Source organism: Panthera pardus, unplaced genomic scaffold (assembly GCF_024362965.1).
Source record: "Panthera pardus isolate Hobbes unplaced genomic scaffold, ASM2436296v1 HiC_scaffold_15, whole genome shotgun sequence".
In the NCBI taxonomy this organism is placed as follows: domain Eukaryota; kingdom Metazoa; phylum Chordata; class Mammalia; order Carnivora; family Felidae; genus Panthera; species Panthera pardus.
Window position 1 is genome coordinate 12,792,494 of NW_026526710.1, and position 20,910 is coordinate 12,813,403.

General features: G+C 47.8%; 1 protein-coding gene and 1 long non-coding RNA gene across 2 annotated transcripts in view; one reads left to right on the forward strand and one right to left on the reverse strand.

Moving 5' to 3' along the window:
• SVOP (SV2 related protein) overlaps positions 1 to 20,910 on the reverse strand; it is a 77,837-nt gene that overhangs the window by 55,011 nt on the left and 1,916 nt on the right. Inside the window, exon 2 of the mRNA XM_019467209.2 lies at positions 4,520 to 4,680. Coding sequence (XP_019322754.1) covers positions 4,520 to 4,680 — 161 coding nt within the window. The remainder of the gene's footprint in view (positions 1 to 4,519; positions 4,681 to 20,910) is intronic.
• Positions 4,674 to 19,175, forward strand: LOC109277486 (uncharacterized). The gene is made up of 4 exons (XR_002085166.2): positions 4,674 to 4,808; positions 9,838 to 9,971; positions 12,365 to 12,542; positions 18,922 to 19,175. It is a non-coding gene; the product is annotated as an uncharacterized LOC109277486 (long non-coding RNA).

A 20,910-nucleotide genomic window follows, 5' to 3' on the forward strand; every position in this document is an offset into this window, starting at 1 on the left:
TGACCTGCCTGTTAAAAAGAATGTGCATATGCACACAACATATTGTTAATTTTTTTTAAAATAAAGCAAAACAGGGGCGCCTGGGTGGCTCAGGCAGTGAAGTGTCCAACTCTTGGTTTTGGCTCGGGTCGTGGTCTCACAGTTCGTGGGCTCAAGCCCCCCCCCCTTCCTCCCCTAGGGCTCTGTGCTGACAGCACGGAGCCTGCTTGGGATTCTCTCTCTCCCTCTCTCTGTCCTGCCCCCACTTGCACATGCCTTCTCTCTCTCTCTCTCTCTCTCTTTCAAGATAAATAAATAAACTTAAAAAAACCCAAAGTAAAATGGAAAACATGTTTAGTGTGATTCTCTTCTTGGAATCACATGCCTGTGTGCATGTGTATGCATTTGAATGTAGGTATGTGTATATGCATGGAATACATACAAAACTTTACATTATGGTTTCATTCTTGTTGTCTTTGGAGAGAGGAAGGGAGAAATCCTCTGAGATTTTAGGCTTTTTTTTTTTTTTTCCACAACGTATTGCTTCCAGAGTCAGGAAAGAAAGACTTTTCGAAAGCAGAATGCCGCTGCACTCAGGTGGAAAGGTGTCGGCATTATATCCTTAATGAAAAAGGTAACTGGAGATAGGTGTGCCCTTAAGGGCTGTGGTTGTGATAAAATTAGGTATGTGTGTGTGTGTGCTCTCCAAGAGCAGTAAGATTGAGTGTCCACAAACTGTTCACAGTCATCTTTGTAACTTTCCAACTTTGTGCCTTTCTAGCATGTGGAAAATGCTCTCCAAAGCAGCATATGTTATTTGTGTGCTCAGAAAAAAATAGGATATAATTGATCAGCTCGTAAGTGTTTTTGAAAAATACGGAAAGACTAAAGACAACATAGTTGGCTGGACTGAGCCCTGCAACAGCACGGCTGGAAAAACTGGGGAAATCTGAATCAAAAGTCTGGGGTTTAGGCTCGGTTGGTTGGGCATCCGACTCAATGGTTTCGTCTCAGGTCATGATCCCATGGTTCGTGAGTTCGAGCCCTGCATCGGGCTCTGCACTGGCAGCGCGGAGTCTGCTTGGAATTATCTCTCTCCTTCTCTTTCTGTCCCTCCCCTGTTCTGGCAAGCCTGAGCATGCTCTCTCTCTCTCTCTCTCTCTCTCTCTCTTAAAAAATAAATTTAAAAACTTAAAAAAAAGTCTGGGATTTAGTAAAAGGTATTGCATCAGTGTTCATTTCTTCGTTCTGACAAATGCACCATAGCCCGGTAAGATGTTAATGTCAAGGGAAGCTGCAGGAAGGGTCTGAGGGAGCTCTCTGAACTACGCTTGCAACTTCTCTGTGAATCTAAAGTGGTTTCCAAAACACGTTAATTGCAAACTAAAAATACTAAAGGAGCACACTGGGTGGCCCTTCTGTGGGCTGCCTCTGAGGATCTCATCAGCCCCTGCTGGGATTGTCATGTTTTTCGAGTTTCGATCATGGGCCTCTTACATCAATCACAATTTTCTCCAGAAGTGTGAGCTGGTGTCTATCACACCAGCAGGATCGAGTTTCCTCCAGCAAAAAAATACAGAGGAGAAAGCGAGTAAGTCCTACAGCGTCGTCAGTAGTAAGAACAGTAATAACAGAATAATGGTGCATGTTTCATGGCTCACCATGGGCCAGGCACTGCATGAAGACCTTGACGTTCACTGTCTCCTTTCATCCCCGTCTCACCCATTCAGACCCAGTCCCAGCTCCGTTTTGTAGAGCAGGACAAGGACTTGCCCAGTGGCATGCGACTGCCACACTGTAGATCCTGGAGCTGAGTCGGATCAGCCTGGGAGTAAAGCCACTGCTCCCAACCATTGCCTGCCCCCTCCCCAGTCATTGCCTCCTTAGATCTGCCAACAACAGGCCTTGGGTTTGAGTCACGAACCCTCTCTCATGTTGGGAATCTCGGGCCTTCCAGGAATGCATGGGATGTTCTCATCCACCAGCATTGTGTGTGAGGGGAGACCAGGTCCCACAGCATCACCTCAGGTGTCTCTTGTTTGACTAGCTCTACTCAGAGGAGCACAGGATCATGGGTACGAAGGTGGGCTCTGGGAATTGCCTGGCTGTCATTCCAGCTTTGCTCATTTTGGGGTGTGTGACCCTGGGCAAGGTACTTACAGCGCCTGGCCCAGAGTAATCCTCAGCCAATGTCCACTGCTCCTGTCACTATGGTCACCGTCACCACCACCACCATCAACATCACCATTGCCATCATCATCGTCGTCATCACCACCAGCTCACCATCATCATTACACTATGATTACCACCACCACCACCACCATCACCACCGTCACTACCATCACCACCATCGCCACCACCATCATCACCACCATCATTACATCACCATTACACTATCATCACCATCACCACCATCATCATCACCATCGTCATCACCATCATCATTACACTATCATCACCACCACCATTATCATCACCACCACCATCATCACCACCATCACCACTTTCATCATCACTACCATCAGCATCATCACCATCATTGCCACCATCACCATCACCACCACCACCACAACCATCATCACCACCATCTCACCATCATCATTATGCTATCAACACCACCACCACCATTATCTTTGCCACCACTAATATCATTATCATCGCCACCACCACCATCATCACTATCATCACCATCATCACCATCACCATCCTCTTCATCACCACCGCCACCATCACATCATCAGCACCATCACCATTATCACCATCACCATAATCACTATCATTGTCGTCGTCTTCATCACCACTGCCACCATTACCGCCAGCACCACCATCATCATCATCACCATCACCACCACCATCATCATCCTCTTCATCACTAACACCATAATCCTCACTATCACCATCACCACCACATCATCACCATCACTGTCATCACCACCATCATCACCATCACCATCACTACTACCATCGTCACCATCCTCTTCATCACCACCGCCATCACTGTTGTCACCATCACCATCATTTGCCATCATCACTATCATCCTCCTCCTCCTCACCATCATCATCCTCTTCCTACCATTATCACCCTCCTCTTCACCATCATCATCACCATCACTTCACCACCATCATTACACTATCATCACTATCACCAACATTATCACCATCATCACCATTACCACCATCACCACCATCGTCACCACCATCATCACCACCATCACCATCACCATCATCACCATCATCATCACCACCATCACCACCATCATCCCCACCATCACCACCATCACCATCATCACCACCATCATCACCACCATCATCACCATCACCATCATCACCACCATCATCACCACCATCACCATCACCATCATCACCACCATCATCACCACCATCACCATCACCATCATCACCACCATCATCACCACCATTGTCACCAACATCATCACCATCATCACCATCATTACCACCATCATCACCATCCTCTTTGTCACCACCACCATCACCGTTGTCACCATCACCATCATTTGCCATCATCACTATCATCCTCCTCCTCCTCACCATCATCATCCTCTTCCTACCATTATCATCCTCCTCTTCACCATCATCATCACCATCACCATCATCACCATCATCACCACCATCATCACCATCATTACCACCATCATCACCATCCTCTTCATCACCACCACCATCACCGTTGTCACCATCACCATCATTTGCCATCATCACTATCATCCTCCTCCTCCTCACCATCATCATCCTCTTCCTACCATTATCATCCTCCTCCTCACCATCATAATCACCGTCACTTCACCACCATCATTACACTATCATCACTATCACCACCAACATTATCACCATCATCACCATTACCACCATCACCAACATCGTCACCACCATCATCACCACCATCATCACCACCATCACCACCATCATCACCACCATCACCATCACCATCATCACCATCATCATCACCATCACCACCATCATCACCACCATCACCATCACCACCATCATCACCAACATCACCAACATCATCACCATCATCACCATCATCACCATCATCATCAACATCATCACCACCATCATCACCATCATCACCATCTTCATCAACATCATCACCATCACCATCATCACCACCATCATCATCATTGCCATCATCATCAGAATCCTCTTCCTCTTCATCATTCTCCCCCTCCCCCTCCTCCTCCTCACCATCATCATCACTGTCACCTCACCACCGTCATTACACTATCATCACCATCACCACTAGCATCACCACCATCACCATCATCATCATCGTCGCTGCTGTCCTCAGCTGAGTGTTGTGCAATGAAGCAGACTGGCAGGGGTTGTGATGTAACCTTATCTGCTGGAGTCAGCCATGGAGGCCTGCCCACACTCCCAGTGTCACCTCTGGGCCCTCTGGGCCCTCCTAACTGTCCCTTCCCTAGATACCTCTGAGAGTGCTATCTGGGGAGGTAACGCTGGCACCTCAGAGCCCCTGGCTGTGGCCCAGGCTGACATCCCAAATGCAGAGCCCCCTCACCGTCAGTGGGATTGGCAAACTCCTTGGGCACAGCTGCCCCATCGTCCAGCTCGACAGCCTCTAGGCCCGTGCGGACCCCTTCAATCTGGACCTCATGCTCTCCCGAAGCCGTGTCATCCTCTGACCTGGCACTCTCGCCCGTGCGACGGAATTTCACCACCCTAGAGAACAGAGCAAATCTGGTCATGATGGCTAGAACTTCCCTTCAATGCCCTTGCTGAACAGCTCTTGTGCCCAAGACAGGTGAAAGGCTTTTTCTCATGGTCCGGAGAATCGAATGGATGTGCAGGTAGGGGGTGGCATTTCCATTGAGTTGGACTGGTGGGGGTGTGTGTGTGACAGCTTTAAGAGTTAATGTATCAGGGCTGCCACGTACATTTGTACAGGTTGGGCACTGCACAACTCCAGGGGGACCCTATACACGAGCTAGGCTATGTGAAAGAGGATATCTTTGCTGTAGATGTAAATACTGTTTGGAATCACACGTGTTTCGGAATTTAGACTCCTCTCTCTGTGTCAGGGGTAACAATTTGTGGTCACCTAAGGGGTGACATTATGTCCACAAAAAAGTTCCCCTTACAGTCTTTTTTTTATAGTTAAAGTGGATGCCCAAGTTTTTTAATTGGGAGAAGTACTGTAGAAAGCCAGATTCTTCATGTCCCTTCAAAAAGTAGAGTATCTGGGGCAGCTGGCTGGCTCAGTCAGTGGAGCATGGGACTCTTGATCTTGGGGTTGTGGGCTCGAGCCTCATGTTGGGTGGAGAGATTAGGTAAAAAAAAGAGTGGAGCACTGGTCACCTGGGGCTCATCTTCCTGTAAGGGAGCCATGTGGCTCAATCTGGGTAGTGGGCTCCCCGTAGATGGGACCCACACTCCATGGTTGATCACAGTCCCTTCCTCTCCAAATTACCTCCAGCCTGGAGGGTCTTTGGCCACGTGTACCCGTTCTCTGTTCCTCTTACTTGGCACTTGCCCCTTTTGGCTGGGCTTGTAGGCTTTCGCGTTTGAGACCCACGGACTCCGCTCTGCAATACATTCCTTCAAATGATACTATTTCTTGTTACTCTGGAAAAGTCTTGGTTTCTCTGAGCGGCGATCTCTTCATCTGGGGCTCAGCAGTAAAATTACCTGTGTCCTTCCATCTCCCTCACTCCCAAACACAAAACTCCTACCGTCCGCCAGCGCTGTGGTGGGTTTTGGGGTCACGGTGGGGACAGAACAGAGGCGTCCCAGCCAAGGGTCACGGGAGAGAGCGATGTTGAATGAGTAATGCCCGTTGCTCTTAGGGCTTTGAAAAAAGAAGTCTGGGAAGTCATGAGCATGAAGGCCTAGAGGGCAAATTTGGGCAATGCTTTAAAAAGCTAAAAAAGGAGGGGCGCCTGGGTGGCTCAGTGGGTTAAGCATCTGACTTCGGCTCGGGTCGCGATCTCATGGTTCACGAGTTTGAGCCCCACATCGGGCTCTGTGCTGACAGCAGAGAGCCCTCTTCAGCTCCTCTGTCCCCCCCTCTCTGCCCTCCCCCATTGGTTCTCTCTCTCTCTCTGTCTCTCAAAATAAATAATAAACTTAAAAAAATAAAGAGGTAGAGGGGCGCCTGGGTGGCTCAGTCAGTTGAGCGTCCGACTTGGCTCAGGTCACTATCTTGTGGTCTGTGAGTTCGAGCCCCGCGTCGGGCTCTGTGCTGACAGCTCAGAGCCTGGAGCCTGCTTCGGATTCTGTGTCTCCCTCTCTCTCTCTCTCTGCCCCTCCCCCGCTCATGCTCCATCTCTCTCTGTCTCAAAAATAAAGATAAACATTAAAAAAAAAAAATAAAGAGGTAGAAAAGAAGAAATATCTAAGTAAAACATGCTGTTACTATTATCATTATTAATTGTCGCACGATCCCCTGTATTTCACCGAGAATAACTGGTGCTCTGGCATAGAAGCAGGGGGAACACGTCCTGCTTACGAAGTTGGAGAAGAGAAAAAGCAGATGAAATCACAGCGAGTTTGCAAATACCTGAAACACCACTCACGGACAAGGCTGGGCTTGGAAAGCTTGAGCTGTGAGGCTCGCCTGGGGCGGACCTAGAACACAGGGTTTGCAGGCTGGTCTGGTCTGACTGAAGCCTGGAGCTCTCACTCCATCCCGTCTAGCATCACCACCCCCGGCTGGCAGCACCGAGCTTACGTTCCGTGCCTCATTCTGGGTGTTGTTTTCCAAGCGCTCGGATCCGCACAACGGTCGCGGTTGGGATCCTTACCAGCCCTTTACTAGACCAGGAAACGGTGGCCCCAGAAGTCACGTGACTCGCTCACAGCCATGGCTAAAGTGACACAGAGCCAAGGTTCAACCCCATTTCTGTCAGATCAAAACCTTGCATTCCCGGCCAAAGACGGGACGCTCTCTCTCCAAACCCTTCTATTGCTCCCTACCTACTCTGACGTTCGTTCCATAAAAAATTTATGTTGAAATATTTAAAACATATGCAAGCGTATAGGTAACAATGACAGAAATATTTTTGCTCCGCTGTCCAGCTTAAGGACCGAACATTACTGTCAGGTTGCACGACAAGATTGCCAACGTTTGGCCATAATTCAGTGGAAGCTGCCGTGACTCCTTTCTGATTTCCTTCTCCCACATCTTCCTAGGTAACTCTCTTCCTTGATCAGGGGTCTTTACACGCGTCATTAGTTGATTTAATCCTCACAAAACCCTGAATGGCAGTGACTCTTATCATCCCCGGCCGATAAGATATAACAGTCACTCTGAGCCTCAGTTTACCTCCTCTACAAATTGGGTGTGATAATTGCGTCATGAGCCGGATGCCTGAGACACAGAGCCTACGGTGGGATTCTCTTCCTTTTCGATTGCGGTAAAACACACATAAAATAAAATTTGCCATTTAACCACGTGTAAGTGTACAATCGTATGGCATTAAGTCCATTCACATTGTTGTCCCACCATCACCACCGTGAATCTCCAGGGCTCTTCCTCTTCCCGGTCTGGAACTCTACCCACTAAACACTAACTCCCTGTTCCCCTCTCCCTCCATTCCCTGACACCCACCGTCCCACATTCTGTCTCTATGAATTGAATTTTTCTACGTGCCTCACGTGAGTGGAATCGTCCGGTATTTGTGCTTTTTGTGACCGGCTTCTTTCACTCAGAATCATGTCCTCGGGGTTCATTCGCGTCGTAGCACGTGCCAGAATGCCCTTCCTTTTTTAGGGTAAATAATATTCCATGGTATGGACATACCACAATTTTTTTTATCTGCCCATCATGGACGCTTGGGTGGTTCCACCTTGGGGCTGTTGTGAATAACGCTGCTGGGACCGTGGGTGTGCGTGTATCTGAGTCCCAGCTTTCCCTTCTTTTGGTTCTATCCCCAGAAGTGGGATTGCTGGACCATAGGGTAATCTTATGTTTAATTTTCTGAGAAACCTGCATACAGGTTTCCACAGCAGCTGTACCAGTTTATATTTCCGTCATCAGTGCACAAATGTTCCAATTTTCTACATCCTTGCCAATACTTAACTATTTCTTTTTTCTTTTCTTTTTTTTTTTTTTTTTTAAATAAAAGCCAGCCTAATGGGTGTGGAATGGTATCTGGTTGTGGTTTGGATTTGAATTTCCCTAAAATTGAGCACCGATTTGTTGGCCATGTGTATATCTTTGAAAACATGTTCAAGGCTCTTGTCCATTTTTAAATCAGGTGTATTGGGAATATATTCTGGATATCAATGCTTTATCAGATATATGATTTACAGATAGTTTCTCCCTTTACACAGGTGGCCTTTTCAACTCTGTTGATTGTGTCCTTGGATGTACACAAGTTTTTAATTGTGGTATGGTCCAGCCAGTTCCAATGCCATGAATCTTTTTCCTTATATTTTCGTCTAAGAGCTTTTTATAGGGTTAGATCTTTGATCCGTTTTGAATTGATATTTGTATATGCCATAAGGTGGGGGTCCGGCTTTTATTTTGCATGTGGACATCCAGTTTTCCCAGCACCATTGTTTGAGAGGACCGCCCTTCACCCCATTGAATGATCTCGTCAAAAATCACTTGACCGTTACACATGAGGGTTCACTTCTGAGCTCTCTACTCCATTCCCTTCGTCTATATGTCTTTCCTTAGGTCAGTACCACGTTGTTTTCGTCGCTGTCGCTTTGTAGTGAGGTTTGAAATCAGGAAGTGTGAGACCTCCAATTCTGTTCTTCGTTTTCAAAACTGTTTTGGCCGTTCTGGGTTCCACGGGATTCCAGATGAATTTCATGATGAATTTTTCGATCGCTGCAAAAATGAGCTGGGGATTCTTGCGCGATGATTTGTTAAGGAAGTACTTCCACTGGGAAGTGAGGGAGGCAGGACAAGGTGGGGATGTGGTTTTTGCTGAAATCTGATCCATTGGGGAGCTCTGGAGTGGGAATTATGCCACCGGGATGGTCCCACCCAGAGGTCTGGGGGCTGGGCTCGCGTCAGTCATTGGCACGTCACCGCAGGGGCGGAGGGCATAGCCTCCTAGGTGTCCCCAGGTGAGGCGGCTCCCCTCAGCTGAGGGCACTCTTCAGAGCGGACCGCAGCTGGGAGCTATAAGCAGCCAAACCTAATGGCACCTGGGAGATTCACCAGCCTGGTAGAGGGGATCTGGGACCGGCACCAATGGTATCTGCTACAAATAAGCCCCTTCAGAGTTATTGTGCAAACAAATTTAAAGCACTGTGCACACCTCGAATTCCCCTCCCTCAAGCTTCTTAGATACTAGTTCTCAAACCACAGAGCTGTTTTTACTGAGCACTTGCTATGTGCTAAGAGCTATGCTATAAGCCTTTTACATTCTCGCCTGTTACCCTGACCATTAGCCTATGAATTAGGTACCGCTATTATCCCCACATCACGGATGAGGAAACCGATGCCCAGAGAGGTGAAGGCACTCATCCAAAGTCACACAGCTTGAAGGAGCTGAGGCCTCAGCCAGGTTGGCGTTGGTATTAGAGCCCTAGGTCCTAATCACTGGGCATCAGTTTCTCTCCCCAGAGAGAAGGCGTCTGGGGAAGGAAGGTGATGCCTGAACTGAGCTGGCCTACATGTAGGAGACTCGCCAGGCAGTGGGAAACGATGTGTTCTAGAGCGGGAATCAGAAGGCACAGCTCTATTCCAGCCTGGCTGACCACTTCCCAGGTCATCACACTGCTGCAGGGCGTTTTAGCTGGAGTCTTTGAACCCCTACAGGGCTGGTCACAACCCTGATGGCCGGGGCCCCACGGCCAGAGGGTCTGATTCAGAAGGTCTCGGCTGGGAACTGAGATTTTGCATTTCTGACACGTTCCCAGGTGGTGCTGCCGTTGCTGATGTGTGGACTGATTTCGTGCCACGGAGCCAAACAAACGATTCTGCTGCGCGCCTGCCCCGTACCGATCAGGAAGCAGTCGTGCCGAGGATCGGAGCCCCTACTCTGTCGGCGGAGGTGGGTGTCTGCAGCCCCTCTACCTCGTCCGAGAGGCCCAGGACCCCTGTGATACAGGACAGATAGATGCCCCTGCCTGGAGCCGGGAGGCAGGTGTCCCCTGGGAGCAAAGGCCTTGGGCCCGGAAATCTGGTTAGAAGCTGGGGTCTGGGGCTTTGCTGAAGCAGCAAGAACACTGTTTTCTTCTGACCAGGCATTTCTTTGGGGGTAGCTTTGGGGGGCATGCTGAGGGAGACCACGGGATTGTTCTCAGGCCAGTGGCGTGCCCATAGACTGAATCTCAGCTAAAACCCCTCAGGCCATAAGGATGTGTAGCATGTGACGATATCCAGGGTGTATATGCGACCAAGTTCAACCTGCCGATGGTGAAATAACAGGCTCCAACATGTTCTGAACGTTGAACAATCTGCTCTTAGGGCTGGTTTGAGAGGTCGATAGCCCACCGCTGCGTAAGAGTCCTCAAATCACCAACACCTGCCACAACTCAGATGGACGTTGAAACGTGAAGCTGGGCGAAGGAAGCCAGACGCAAAAGTCCGCATGTTGTATGATTCCATTTACGTGAAGTATCCAGAATGGACCAGTGCATGGAGACAGAAGGTGGATTAGCGGTCACCGGGGGTCTGGGAGTGGTGGGGGAAGGGGGAGTGGCTGCCTGATGGTACCGGGTTTCCTTTTGAGACGGTGGAAATTCCCTGGAACCAGATAGAGGTGACTCTTGCGTGCCATTGTGAATATACGCCAAGTTCACTGCCGCATGAGTCATGAGAGCCCAAAAAGGTGGGAGCGACCCAAGTGTCTCCCAGCTGATGAATGAATGGATAAACAAAACGGGGTCCTAGCCACACAATGGAATACTATTCAGTCTTATAAAGGAGTGAAGCGTCGATCCATGCTACAACACGGACGAACCTTGAAAACACCATGCTAAGTGAAACAAACCGGTCGCAAAAGGACAAATATTGTGTGATTCGACTTTCGAGATGCTTGGAGAAATCAATTTCACAGAGACAAAGGAGAACAGCAATCGCCAGGGGTGGTGGGGGCGGGGCCGGGAAGGAATGGAAGGCTCGCGTTTAAGGGGGTCAGAGTTGCATTTTGAGAAGACGAAATAGTCCCAGAGACGGAGGACGGTGTGGTTGCCCAACAAGGCGAGTGTATGTACACTTACAAATAATTAAAACGATAAATTTTGTTTGTGTATTTCACCATCAAAAGAAACCAACCCCCTCAATCTTTAATACTGCCATCGATGTTACTGGAATCCATTTGTTCATTTATTCAACAAATATTTATTGAGCACCTGCCTCATAGCGAGTCCAAAAGTACTACTGGGGTTTCAAGGGCGAGCCAGGCACACTGAGGTTCCTTCCTGCTGGGCTCATGGTCTGCTGCTGGGGAGGGAGGCGGGCATTGAAAAAGGTGTGTGTGCCCACACGTAGCTGTCTTGCACATTGTGAGAAACGCTACAGATAAGTGCCGTGAGGGGTGGCTGGGTGGCTCAGTAGGTTAACTGTTGGACTCTTGACGTTGGCTCAGGTCATGATCTCACGGTTTGTGAGTTCGAGCCCCGTGTCAGGCTCCATGCTGACAGCTCGGAGCCTGCTTAGGATTCTCTCTCTCCCTCTCTCTCTCTCTCTGACTCTCCCCTGCTTGTGCTCTCTCTCTGTCTCTCTCTCAAAATAAATAACTTTTTTTTAATGCCTTGGGGGCACCTGGGAGGCTTAATCGGTTAAGTGTCTGACTTCAGCTCAGGTCATGATCTCACCGTTTGTGGGTTCAAGACCCGCATCGGGCTGTGCTGAGAGCTCACAGCTGGAGCCTGCTTTAGATTCTATGTCTCCCTCTCTCTCTGCCCCTCGTCCTCTCACACTCTGTCTCTCTAACAAAAATAAATAAACTTAAAAAAAAAAAAAAAACTTTGAAAGGCTAGCTAGGGACGTGTGCGGGGGTAACATTTCAACTCTGCAACCCTCTGAGTAAGGGGTGGTATTAAATGGGAAGGAATTTCAAATAAGTGGGACTTCCTGTCCCTAAGAAGCAACCCCCACATCAGAAACATAAACAGTCCCCTAGGTATTCATGGAAGATAGAAATATAGAGAAGTATTAGAAAAGGGAAAGAAATGGACATTTAAAACATTTTTTTTAATGTTTATTTCTTTTTGAGAGACAGAGCGTGAGCGGGGGAGGGGCAGAGAGAGAGGGAGGCACAGAATCCAAAGCAGACTCCAGGCTATGAGCTGTCAGCACAGAGCGCGACCCGAACCGGGGCTCGAACTCAGAGACCGTGAGATCATGACCTGAGCTGAAGGCGGACGCTCAACCGACTGAGCCACCCAGGCTCCCCGAGAAGGAAATGGACATTTACATGTGTCATCACCTCATTTTCAGGGATGAAGGGAAGATGAATGGATCACCCTTGACTCCGAGGTAACATCGCAGAGGGAATGACCATGAAGCCCGACAATCTCCTCGGGATCCTGCTTGTATCGTATCCTCTCCTCAAGGACCATCCAAGGGCTCCACACTTCTTTCTGTGACTAAAGGGACCACTGCAACTCTGGGGAAGGTACTCTGTGATAGCTTTCAAAATGTTCAGTGCTCTGTGCTCCCACACAGAATTATGCTGCTGGCAGTTTGTTGCAGGGACAGACGTGAGAAGGCAATGGCTTACGATACAAACAACAGCTGATAAGGGTTGTTAGCCTGCCGGGTATCGGGTGCCATACCTGTGCTCTACACTGATTACCTTATGTACTTTTCACCGTCACTAACCCCATTTCACAGATAAGGACAGTGAAGCCCAGAGGGGCCAGGAGCTGCACGAAGGTCACCCAGCAGGTGTCTAAGCCAGACTTTGGTAAAGCCATCTGACTTCAGAGTCCCCACTCCCAGCCGCTCTGCTATATTCTCTTCTGGTGCTGGCATGCTGTGTGCAGTAATCATCAGGAGGGGAGTAATTACATAGATTATGGTGCCTCCACTTAAGAGAATGTTTAAAAAATTCTGTTTGTTGATCCCTATCATAATCTCTCAACCATCCAAGGGTCCATCAGTGGACGAACAGATCAACAGAGTGTGGTCTGGACATACAGTGGAATATTATTCAGCCTTAAAACGGAGAAAATTCTGACACGCTACAACATGGATGAACTTTGAAGATATTATGCTAAATGAAATAAGTCTGGCGTGAAAAGACAAATATTGTATGGCTGTGCCTATACGAGGGGGCCTAGAATAGTCAAATTCACAGGGACAGAAGGTAGGATAGCAGTTGCCAGGGGCTGGGGGGAAGGGGGATTTGGTGTTTAATAGGGACAGAGTTTCAGCTGGGGAAGATGAAAAAGTTCTGGAAACGATGGCAGTGTTGGTTGCATAACAGCGTGAAGGTACTTAAGGCCGCTAACCATATGCTTAAAATTGTCCAAATGGTAAATTTTATCTTACGTATGTTTTGCCGTAAGAAACACACACCCACACATGCGCACACACACACACACACACACACACACACACACACACACACACACAAGTTGATCTCTAAGAGCCAACAGGAAAAGATTGTCAGGGTTCGTTATTAAATATGCTAGAATATGGTTACGTGATCTAGGTTCTTTGCTACTAAGATTTAAGTGTGGTCTTGAACCAGGGGCCCCAGCATCCCCTAGAGGCTTGTTAGAAATTCAGAGTCTCAGGCCCTGACCCAGAGCTACTGAATCAGCATCTATCTGCATTTTAGCCAGGTCCCCAGATAATTTGTGTGCACCTTTGTTGGACAAACGATGCTATAGAGTATTCTTCCACTGTGCTGGGCGTTCTGGAAGGATACATAAGAAATCACAGACTGGTTTCTTCTGGGAAGAAGGACTGCACGGAAATGGGGACTTTCTGGATGGGAAGGACATTTTTCTACTTTTCATTTTGGACCTTTCTAACGTTTGCAATTTTAAACCTGCACATCTATTGCTTTTGTAATATAAGTAACAACAGCAACTCTTTCCAGAGCTCTTGTTGATAATGTGGCACCTGCTAAGCACGGTGCAGACACTTTCATCTGTGGAATGGGAATGACAAGGAGCTTGCAGGACCGCTATAGAGGTTAACTGAGCTTGACGAAGGAACGGGAAAATCACGGGCATTGAGTAAATGCCACCTTCCCTCCACCTGGTCCCGCTCGGATCGCCTTTCTGCCTGAGCTCAGAGGACACCGACCCTTGTGAAATATGACCTTGAGAAAGTGACTTAGCTCCCCGCAGGTTTAAACAAGGATCTGCTCACATTCCCACTCCGGCAAACCCCAAGAAGCCAGCGCATCTTTCTTTATGAAAACTTGTTTTAAGACAGACATAAAGAGAGACCTTTGACACTAAATGACTCTCAGAAAACCAGACTACATTTCGACTCGGTCGGGTTCCTGAAAGTATTTATCAACTCTCTGAGTCAAGACTTCCCAAGGGGGGAAATGTGATAGGAAAGATAAAGAAAATTGCAATGACATATGTTAAATGTATGAGGGCTTGGAAACAGGTTGGCTTACAAAATTTCTTGGCATTTGTTGTGTATATACAGCATGTAATTTACCAAAATAGCAGGGAACATTTATTTCACATAATTTTGCTATTTAAAGAAGAGAAGAGCTTGAGGAAATGGCTGTCAAAAATCTTATTTGTACCATCATGTAATTCACTCTAGTTCCTTAAATTAGGGTCTGAGCCTTGGTTAGGGTATTTCAGATACGGAAGTTTTTTCTCTTTTCATCTGAGCTTCTGGGCTTTTATCCCCTGAGTTAGCGAATCTACCAGACTGAAAAGGAAGCTTACACCTCACTGTGATTTTCACAGGGTGGCAGATAGTGTCCCGTCATGAAGAGACATGGTCTGTCCTAGGGAAGAAGGGAGCCCAACTCTGGCAAGCAGACTGACCTGTGTTTGGATTCCTTGTCCATGCCACTTAGTTGCTGTGTGACCCTAGGGAGGTTACTTTACCTCTCTGAGTCTTGGTTGCCTCCCTGATTGGATGGAGATGGTAATTCCCACCTCACAGGGTTGCTAAGGAGATGAAAGGAGTCAATATAGACAAGAGTGTCTTGCACAGCCCGGCACAATCATTCGGTAATTTCGGTGTTTACTGAGTGCTGACGGTGTGCTGGGTGCCGGGATGCCAAAGGCACAAAATAGATGTGGTCCCTGCCCTCATGCTCTAGTTGGTGGGTGGGTGCTCTAGTTGGGGAGATGGTAAGCGAAGAAATTATAATACATTTGCCAATGAATGGATCTTGAGAAGGAAAGGAAAGGAGTGGGAAGGTAAAGAATTGGCAGAAGGAGGAGTCAGAGTAGACCTCCCTAAGGAGGCTGAGATCAAGAGGGCAAGGAGAGTTGGGCACAGTTGGAGAGAGGGCAGGGAGAATGGCTGGTGCAAAGGCCCAGAGGCAGGGCCAAGGCATGGAGGTCACAGAGACAGGCTGGGTCATGCAAAGCGTTGGACACCACAGTGAGGACTTTCCACATTATCCCAAGACCCAGGGGATGCCATTGAAAGGTTTCAAGCAGGCAAGAGAGAGTGGAAGATGATCAGAGTTGAGTTTGAGAAGTTGAGTTTGAGAAGATCACTCAGGCACATGTTTCCACAAGAGGAAGAACAGATTGTGGAGGGTGGTTTAAAATACAGGTTATAATATTATTGAGGGAGAGCAAGACCGACGGACCAGGAGACAACTGTTGGTAAAGAATACACTCTGTTCTCCCAAATCACAAGAAGAGCCTGCCACACCTCAGGCGCCATATGGGGACGCACCTGAGTTGGTAAAAAGGCAGGGAGGGTGAGGGGGAAAGGTGGGCAAGAGCCCTTATCCTGGTTTCCACAGGAAGGAGTAGGCGAGTCCGGGTAGGCGGGCTGAGGTTTGAGTAATTTCAGTGTGGATAATCTCAGCAGGTTCTGGGGCACAGGGGGTGCTTGGTACTTGGCCTTGGGGTGATTAGGACAGGTGGATAGTGGCTCTGGGTTGGTTACCTTGTGTACGAAAAGTGCACTGGCAGATGAATCATGACTAGTTAATTCCGAAGGGACAATCCCTCCAGGATCAGCAAGGCCCCAAGATGCCAAAACACTAGAATATAGAAAATAAGAGGCATGTTTAACACAGAAAGATGGCAAGGAAGGAAGCAGGGAGACCAGGGAGGTGGCTGTCCAGTTGGCTGTGTGAGAGGTGATGGTGGCTTGGATTAGGGGGACTAAACCGGGGAAGGGGGTGGGGGTGAAGCTTTTGTTATTTGTCCTCCCTACCCACCCCCCACCGATGAGTAGAGGAAGACCCCTTCCCTGAGAGACCCGTCTACAAGGCATAACAAGTGTCCACTCGTTTGGGGAACTCAGTCGGTCAGCGCTGAGGACCAGCATCCCTCGGTTTTGTCCCACGTGCTCAGCGGCGTGGCGTTGGGGCTTCTTAGGAATCTGAGACCTATTGGCCAATGGGATTCGATACCGTGGGCCCAGTGCAATGGAGATTGCCGAGGTTATTTAAAAATGGACTCGCTTTTTGTTTCCCTTCGAGATAAGACCTGGGCACTCCCTGAGCCGTGTGATTCGGGAAGCGTCTTCTCAGGAGCTGGACCTCCGTCTTCAAATATTTCAAATTTAGGCACGTGAAAGATGGTACTTGTTCAACTCGGACCCTGAGACCAGAGCTTGAGCTTCTGGGGATAGAGGGGAGGGAAGCAGATTTCAGCACAGCATGGGGAGCCTTCTTAGGCCAAGAAGTCCAGAGATGAAAAAGGCTGCTTTCGAAGGCAGTGGGCCTCTCCTTTATGAGAGACGGTCTAGGAGAGGTGGGTGGGTATCCACGAGTGGACCTAAGGGTAATGATATTTAACACGCAGCATTTATATACTTACAATCTTCTATAATCTCTTCAACAACCCTGGGAAGGAGGTGTTATTAATATGCCCAGTTTATAGCCAAGTAAATAGAAGCTCGGGGACATCACATCAATTGGCTCAGGATCCCTAGAGAGAATATAGTGTACTACAGTCCCTGGCCGGAGAAGTTCCACAGCCCACAGTCTTAACCAATTAGCCGATGCTTCTCTGTGGCCAAGAACACCCCTAGGGAGCTGATTAAAATGCCAATTCCTGGGCCATTCTCCTGATTTAAGGTTTGTGCATCTCTGCAGGGTAGAGCCCAGGCATCTGAATTTTAATAACCCACTGAGGGTGGCCACAGATGTTCGAAAGCCACCGCTCGATGCCCTCCTGCCCTGGGTTGGGGCGATAAGGTATGAGGGGTTGGATGCAATGGCCTTTAAGATCCCTTCCATTCCAGAATCTCTAGACGTCCATAATTAGAAGAAAGCTTAGTTCTCCGTGGATTTTAGTTCTCTGTATTTTCCTACCACCTCCATCGACCTGAATAGCATTGACTTTGTTCCCTGGGTAGTGGACCACTAGCTTATATTCTGGACAAAAGGCCACGATCACAAATAAACAACGGTTGACATTTATTTAGCCCTTACTCTGTGCAGGTAGCTGTACCAAGCACTCGAAACTGGGGCCTGGAGAAGAAAAGATGGCCTTCCAGTTTAGCAGGAAAGTCAGGATTTGGATCCAGGTCTGCTTGAGTCGAGAGCCCCCACACTTGCTCATTCTGTGCCATGGCCTCAGTGGAGGGGGGGCAGGGAGCAGAGAGCTGTGCTACACCTTTCCAAGTAGTTTGTCTTTGTAACTGACTCATGCATTCACCCAGCAAGCATGCTGTAAGGACCTTCTGTGTGTCAGACGGAGCTCTTGTCCTTATGGACCTCATGGTTTTTTTTACCAACAGTGTACCGAGGGTGGAAGGAGGCGCATAAAGAGCACGTACTAGGGTCCTGACAGGACTAAGGTCAGAGGAAATGAGGTTGGAAGAGAGACCCAAAGATGCGACACTGAATAATTTATTACCTAAACTAAAACACTTTCGAGCAGTGGTTCTCATCGGGGCACAGTTTAGTCTCTTAGGGGACACTGGCAATGTCGGCAGACATTTTTGATTGTCACAACTTGGGGGGACAGGTTGTGACATCTAGTGGGTAGAGGCCAGGGATGCTGCTAAACATCCTATAATGCATAGCCACGCCCCCCCCCCCCACCAGGTACCATCTGGTCTGAAATGTGAACAATGTCAAAGTTGAGAAACCACGTACTACAGAGTGAAAGGGATATGATTAGTAATTATCACAGAATAATTTCCATAAGCCAGGATGGTACCAGGCACCCATCTAGGGAGCTTAGAATCTTAAAGCTGAGAATGCCTCTCAAGGTGGCCAGGGGAACCCCTTAGGTCTCAGGAAACTAAATACGCTGCCTAAGATCACACAGTGATTCACAGTCAGATCTGCATAATTCTTTAAGACAGACGGAGAAGAGATTCACAGGGGCTGGAGTACCACTCTCCGGGCCAGCAGACCCTGCGACAATCCTCCCTAAAACCTAAGATCACCCAAGCAATGGCCTCTTTGCAAGGGGACATTCTTTCTTTGGCCTCCAGATTGTTCCCCTTTAAGTCACTGAAACACATATCCCCTAGAGGTAAGGCAGGCTGGCATGTGTTTGAAATGATGGGGTGTGAGCAGCTTTGAACTTGAGGTTTTAAAAGGTTTCGGTGGGTTGACCTTGAGGATCCCTAGGCTATTGAAACAACTCTCTGCTTTTTGCCTGAAGTGAGTAGATAATGAACTCCCGTCTCTCCTCCTTGGCCAGGAATCTCCCCCTTTGGGGAGCATTTTCTTCGTGTTCTGAGAAAGGAGACCATGGCTTCCAGGTGATATTGGAGGATAAGGGAAACAAATCTAGAGTGAAGGAAGACAGATAACGCCAGCACCATTCGCTGAGCCCTAACTCGGAGCCAGGCACTGAGCTAAGAGCTTCCCAGAGATGACTGTTCTGATTCTCACTCACAACAGCCTTGCCCTGCAGATACGGCCATTCTCCTGACTTGACGGAGGAACACCCAGCGTTTGGGAGATGAAGTCACTGGCCCGAGGCCACCCAGGTGTTCGAACCCACATCTGCCCACCTCACAGCCCACACTTTTACCCCTGCTGTTGCTGAAGCTCAGGAGAAGTCAGTGGAAGATTCATTGAGGTAATGCACTTGAGTTTAATCTTGAAGACAAAGTTGGTAAGAAAGGAGAGAGGAAGAAAGTGAACTGGGCAGACAAAGTCTGAAGTTCCAACTCCTTGTCACACACTGCAGGGGCCCCGTCTCTGCCCCTCCCTTGCTCACGCTGTCTCTCAAAAATAAAATAAACATTAAAAAATTAAAAAAAAAAGACAATTCTCATAATTACTGTGCAAGATGTGTTCAAGGTCTGCCTCTCCTAGCACTAGACCAGTGTTGTCCAATATGGTAGCTACTAGCCAGATGTAGCTATTTTTTTTTTTAATTTATTTATTTTGAGGTGGAGGGAGGCAGAAAGAGAGCGAGAGAGAGAATCCCAAGCAGGCTCTGTGCTGTTGATCACGCAGCTTGACAACGCAGGGATGCAGTCTGTGAGATCATGACCTGAGCTGAAATCGAGAGTCAGATGCTTAACCGACTAAGCCACCCAGGGGTCCCCACATGTAGCTACTGAGCAGTTGAAATGTCATCGGTGCAACTGAGACACTGACTTTTTCAAATTCCGCGTATTTGATTTACAAATTATATTTTATGCTATATACTATACTATAGAAATGATTTTACGTACAAATTGCATAATTTAAGTTTAAATGTAAATAGCCACATATGGTTAGTGACTACCATATCGGACATTGCAGCTTTAGATTGTCACCTCCTTGATGGCAAGGGCCATGTCTATCTTATTCAGTCGTAGAATCCCTCGTACCTAGGGTGGTGCCCAAATGAATGAAATGAGTGAATCAGTCAATCACCCAATCAACCAATGTAGTCTGCAAAAGTTGCTTTCAAGAAATCATCCTAGAAAGGAGAGCCCCAGAAAAGTCTCGCACAAGGACACGCAATAACGCAGAACTGGATATAAAATCTCAGCCTCCTGAATCTCCTGTACACGGTGCTGCGCCTGAATGGACAGCAGGTGAAAAGCAGAGGTTGTTTGGAGCCTGAAATGAACCATCCTAGAGCCGTGTGAAGGAGCTTCCAACTGCAAGGTGGGACTGTTTTCTTAGGCATCCTTATCCCCTTTCCCCCTCCCCAAACCCTGTAAACTACTTAGTGGCTTATAATCTATTAACACTTGGCTTCCCATGAGACTGAGCCTGTTCCAAAGTTCACTCTTGCCAACCCTCTACAAGGCATTCTGATTTTTTCTTTAAACCATATTGCTCTCAGGAAATCTGTTGCCTGCAATCTGTGCACAATATACACAGGGTGTGGTTTAAAAAACATCTAAGTCGTGATTTGTAACCCACTCAGATTCACGTGGCTGTTCCTTTTACTTCACTTCTTTTTTTATAAATAGTGGTCAACACATTTCAGGGCTAATTTTGACTTCATTCAAATTGCAGATTACAATTTTGAAGCTTTCAGCATAGGGAGCCTCTATATATTTTTATAAATGATTTTTTTTAGATGTAATAATAATATCAGTCAGTATACGTCAAATGCTTTGTGTTTGCCAGGCATTCAGCACACGTCATGTCACTGGATCATTACAGCAACTCTGTGAATCAAGTACTATTATGAGATCCCTTTTTATGGCTGGGGAAATTCAATCTCAGAAAGGTTAAGTCACTTGCTCAGAGTCAAATAAGCAGAAAGTGGCAAAGTCAGGATCTGAACTCAAGGCTGTCTCACTCAAGAGCCAGCGATCTTGGTACACAATTTGGCCTCTCTAATGGATAATACATGTATTTATCTGTTAAAATATCAGGGAGAACAATCAAGAAACTTAACCTGCAGTTTGGGAAGAGAGAGACTTACTTTTTATTCTTGAGCTTCTTTTTG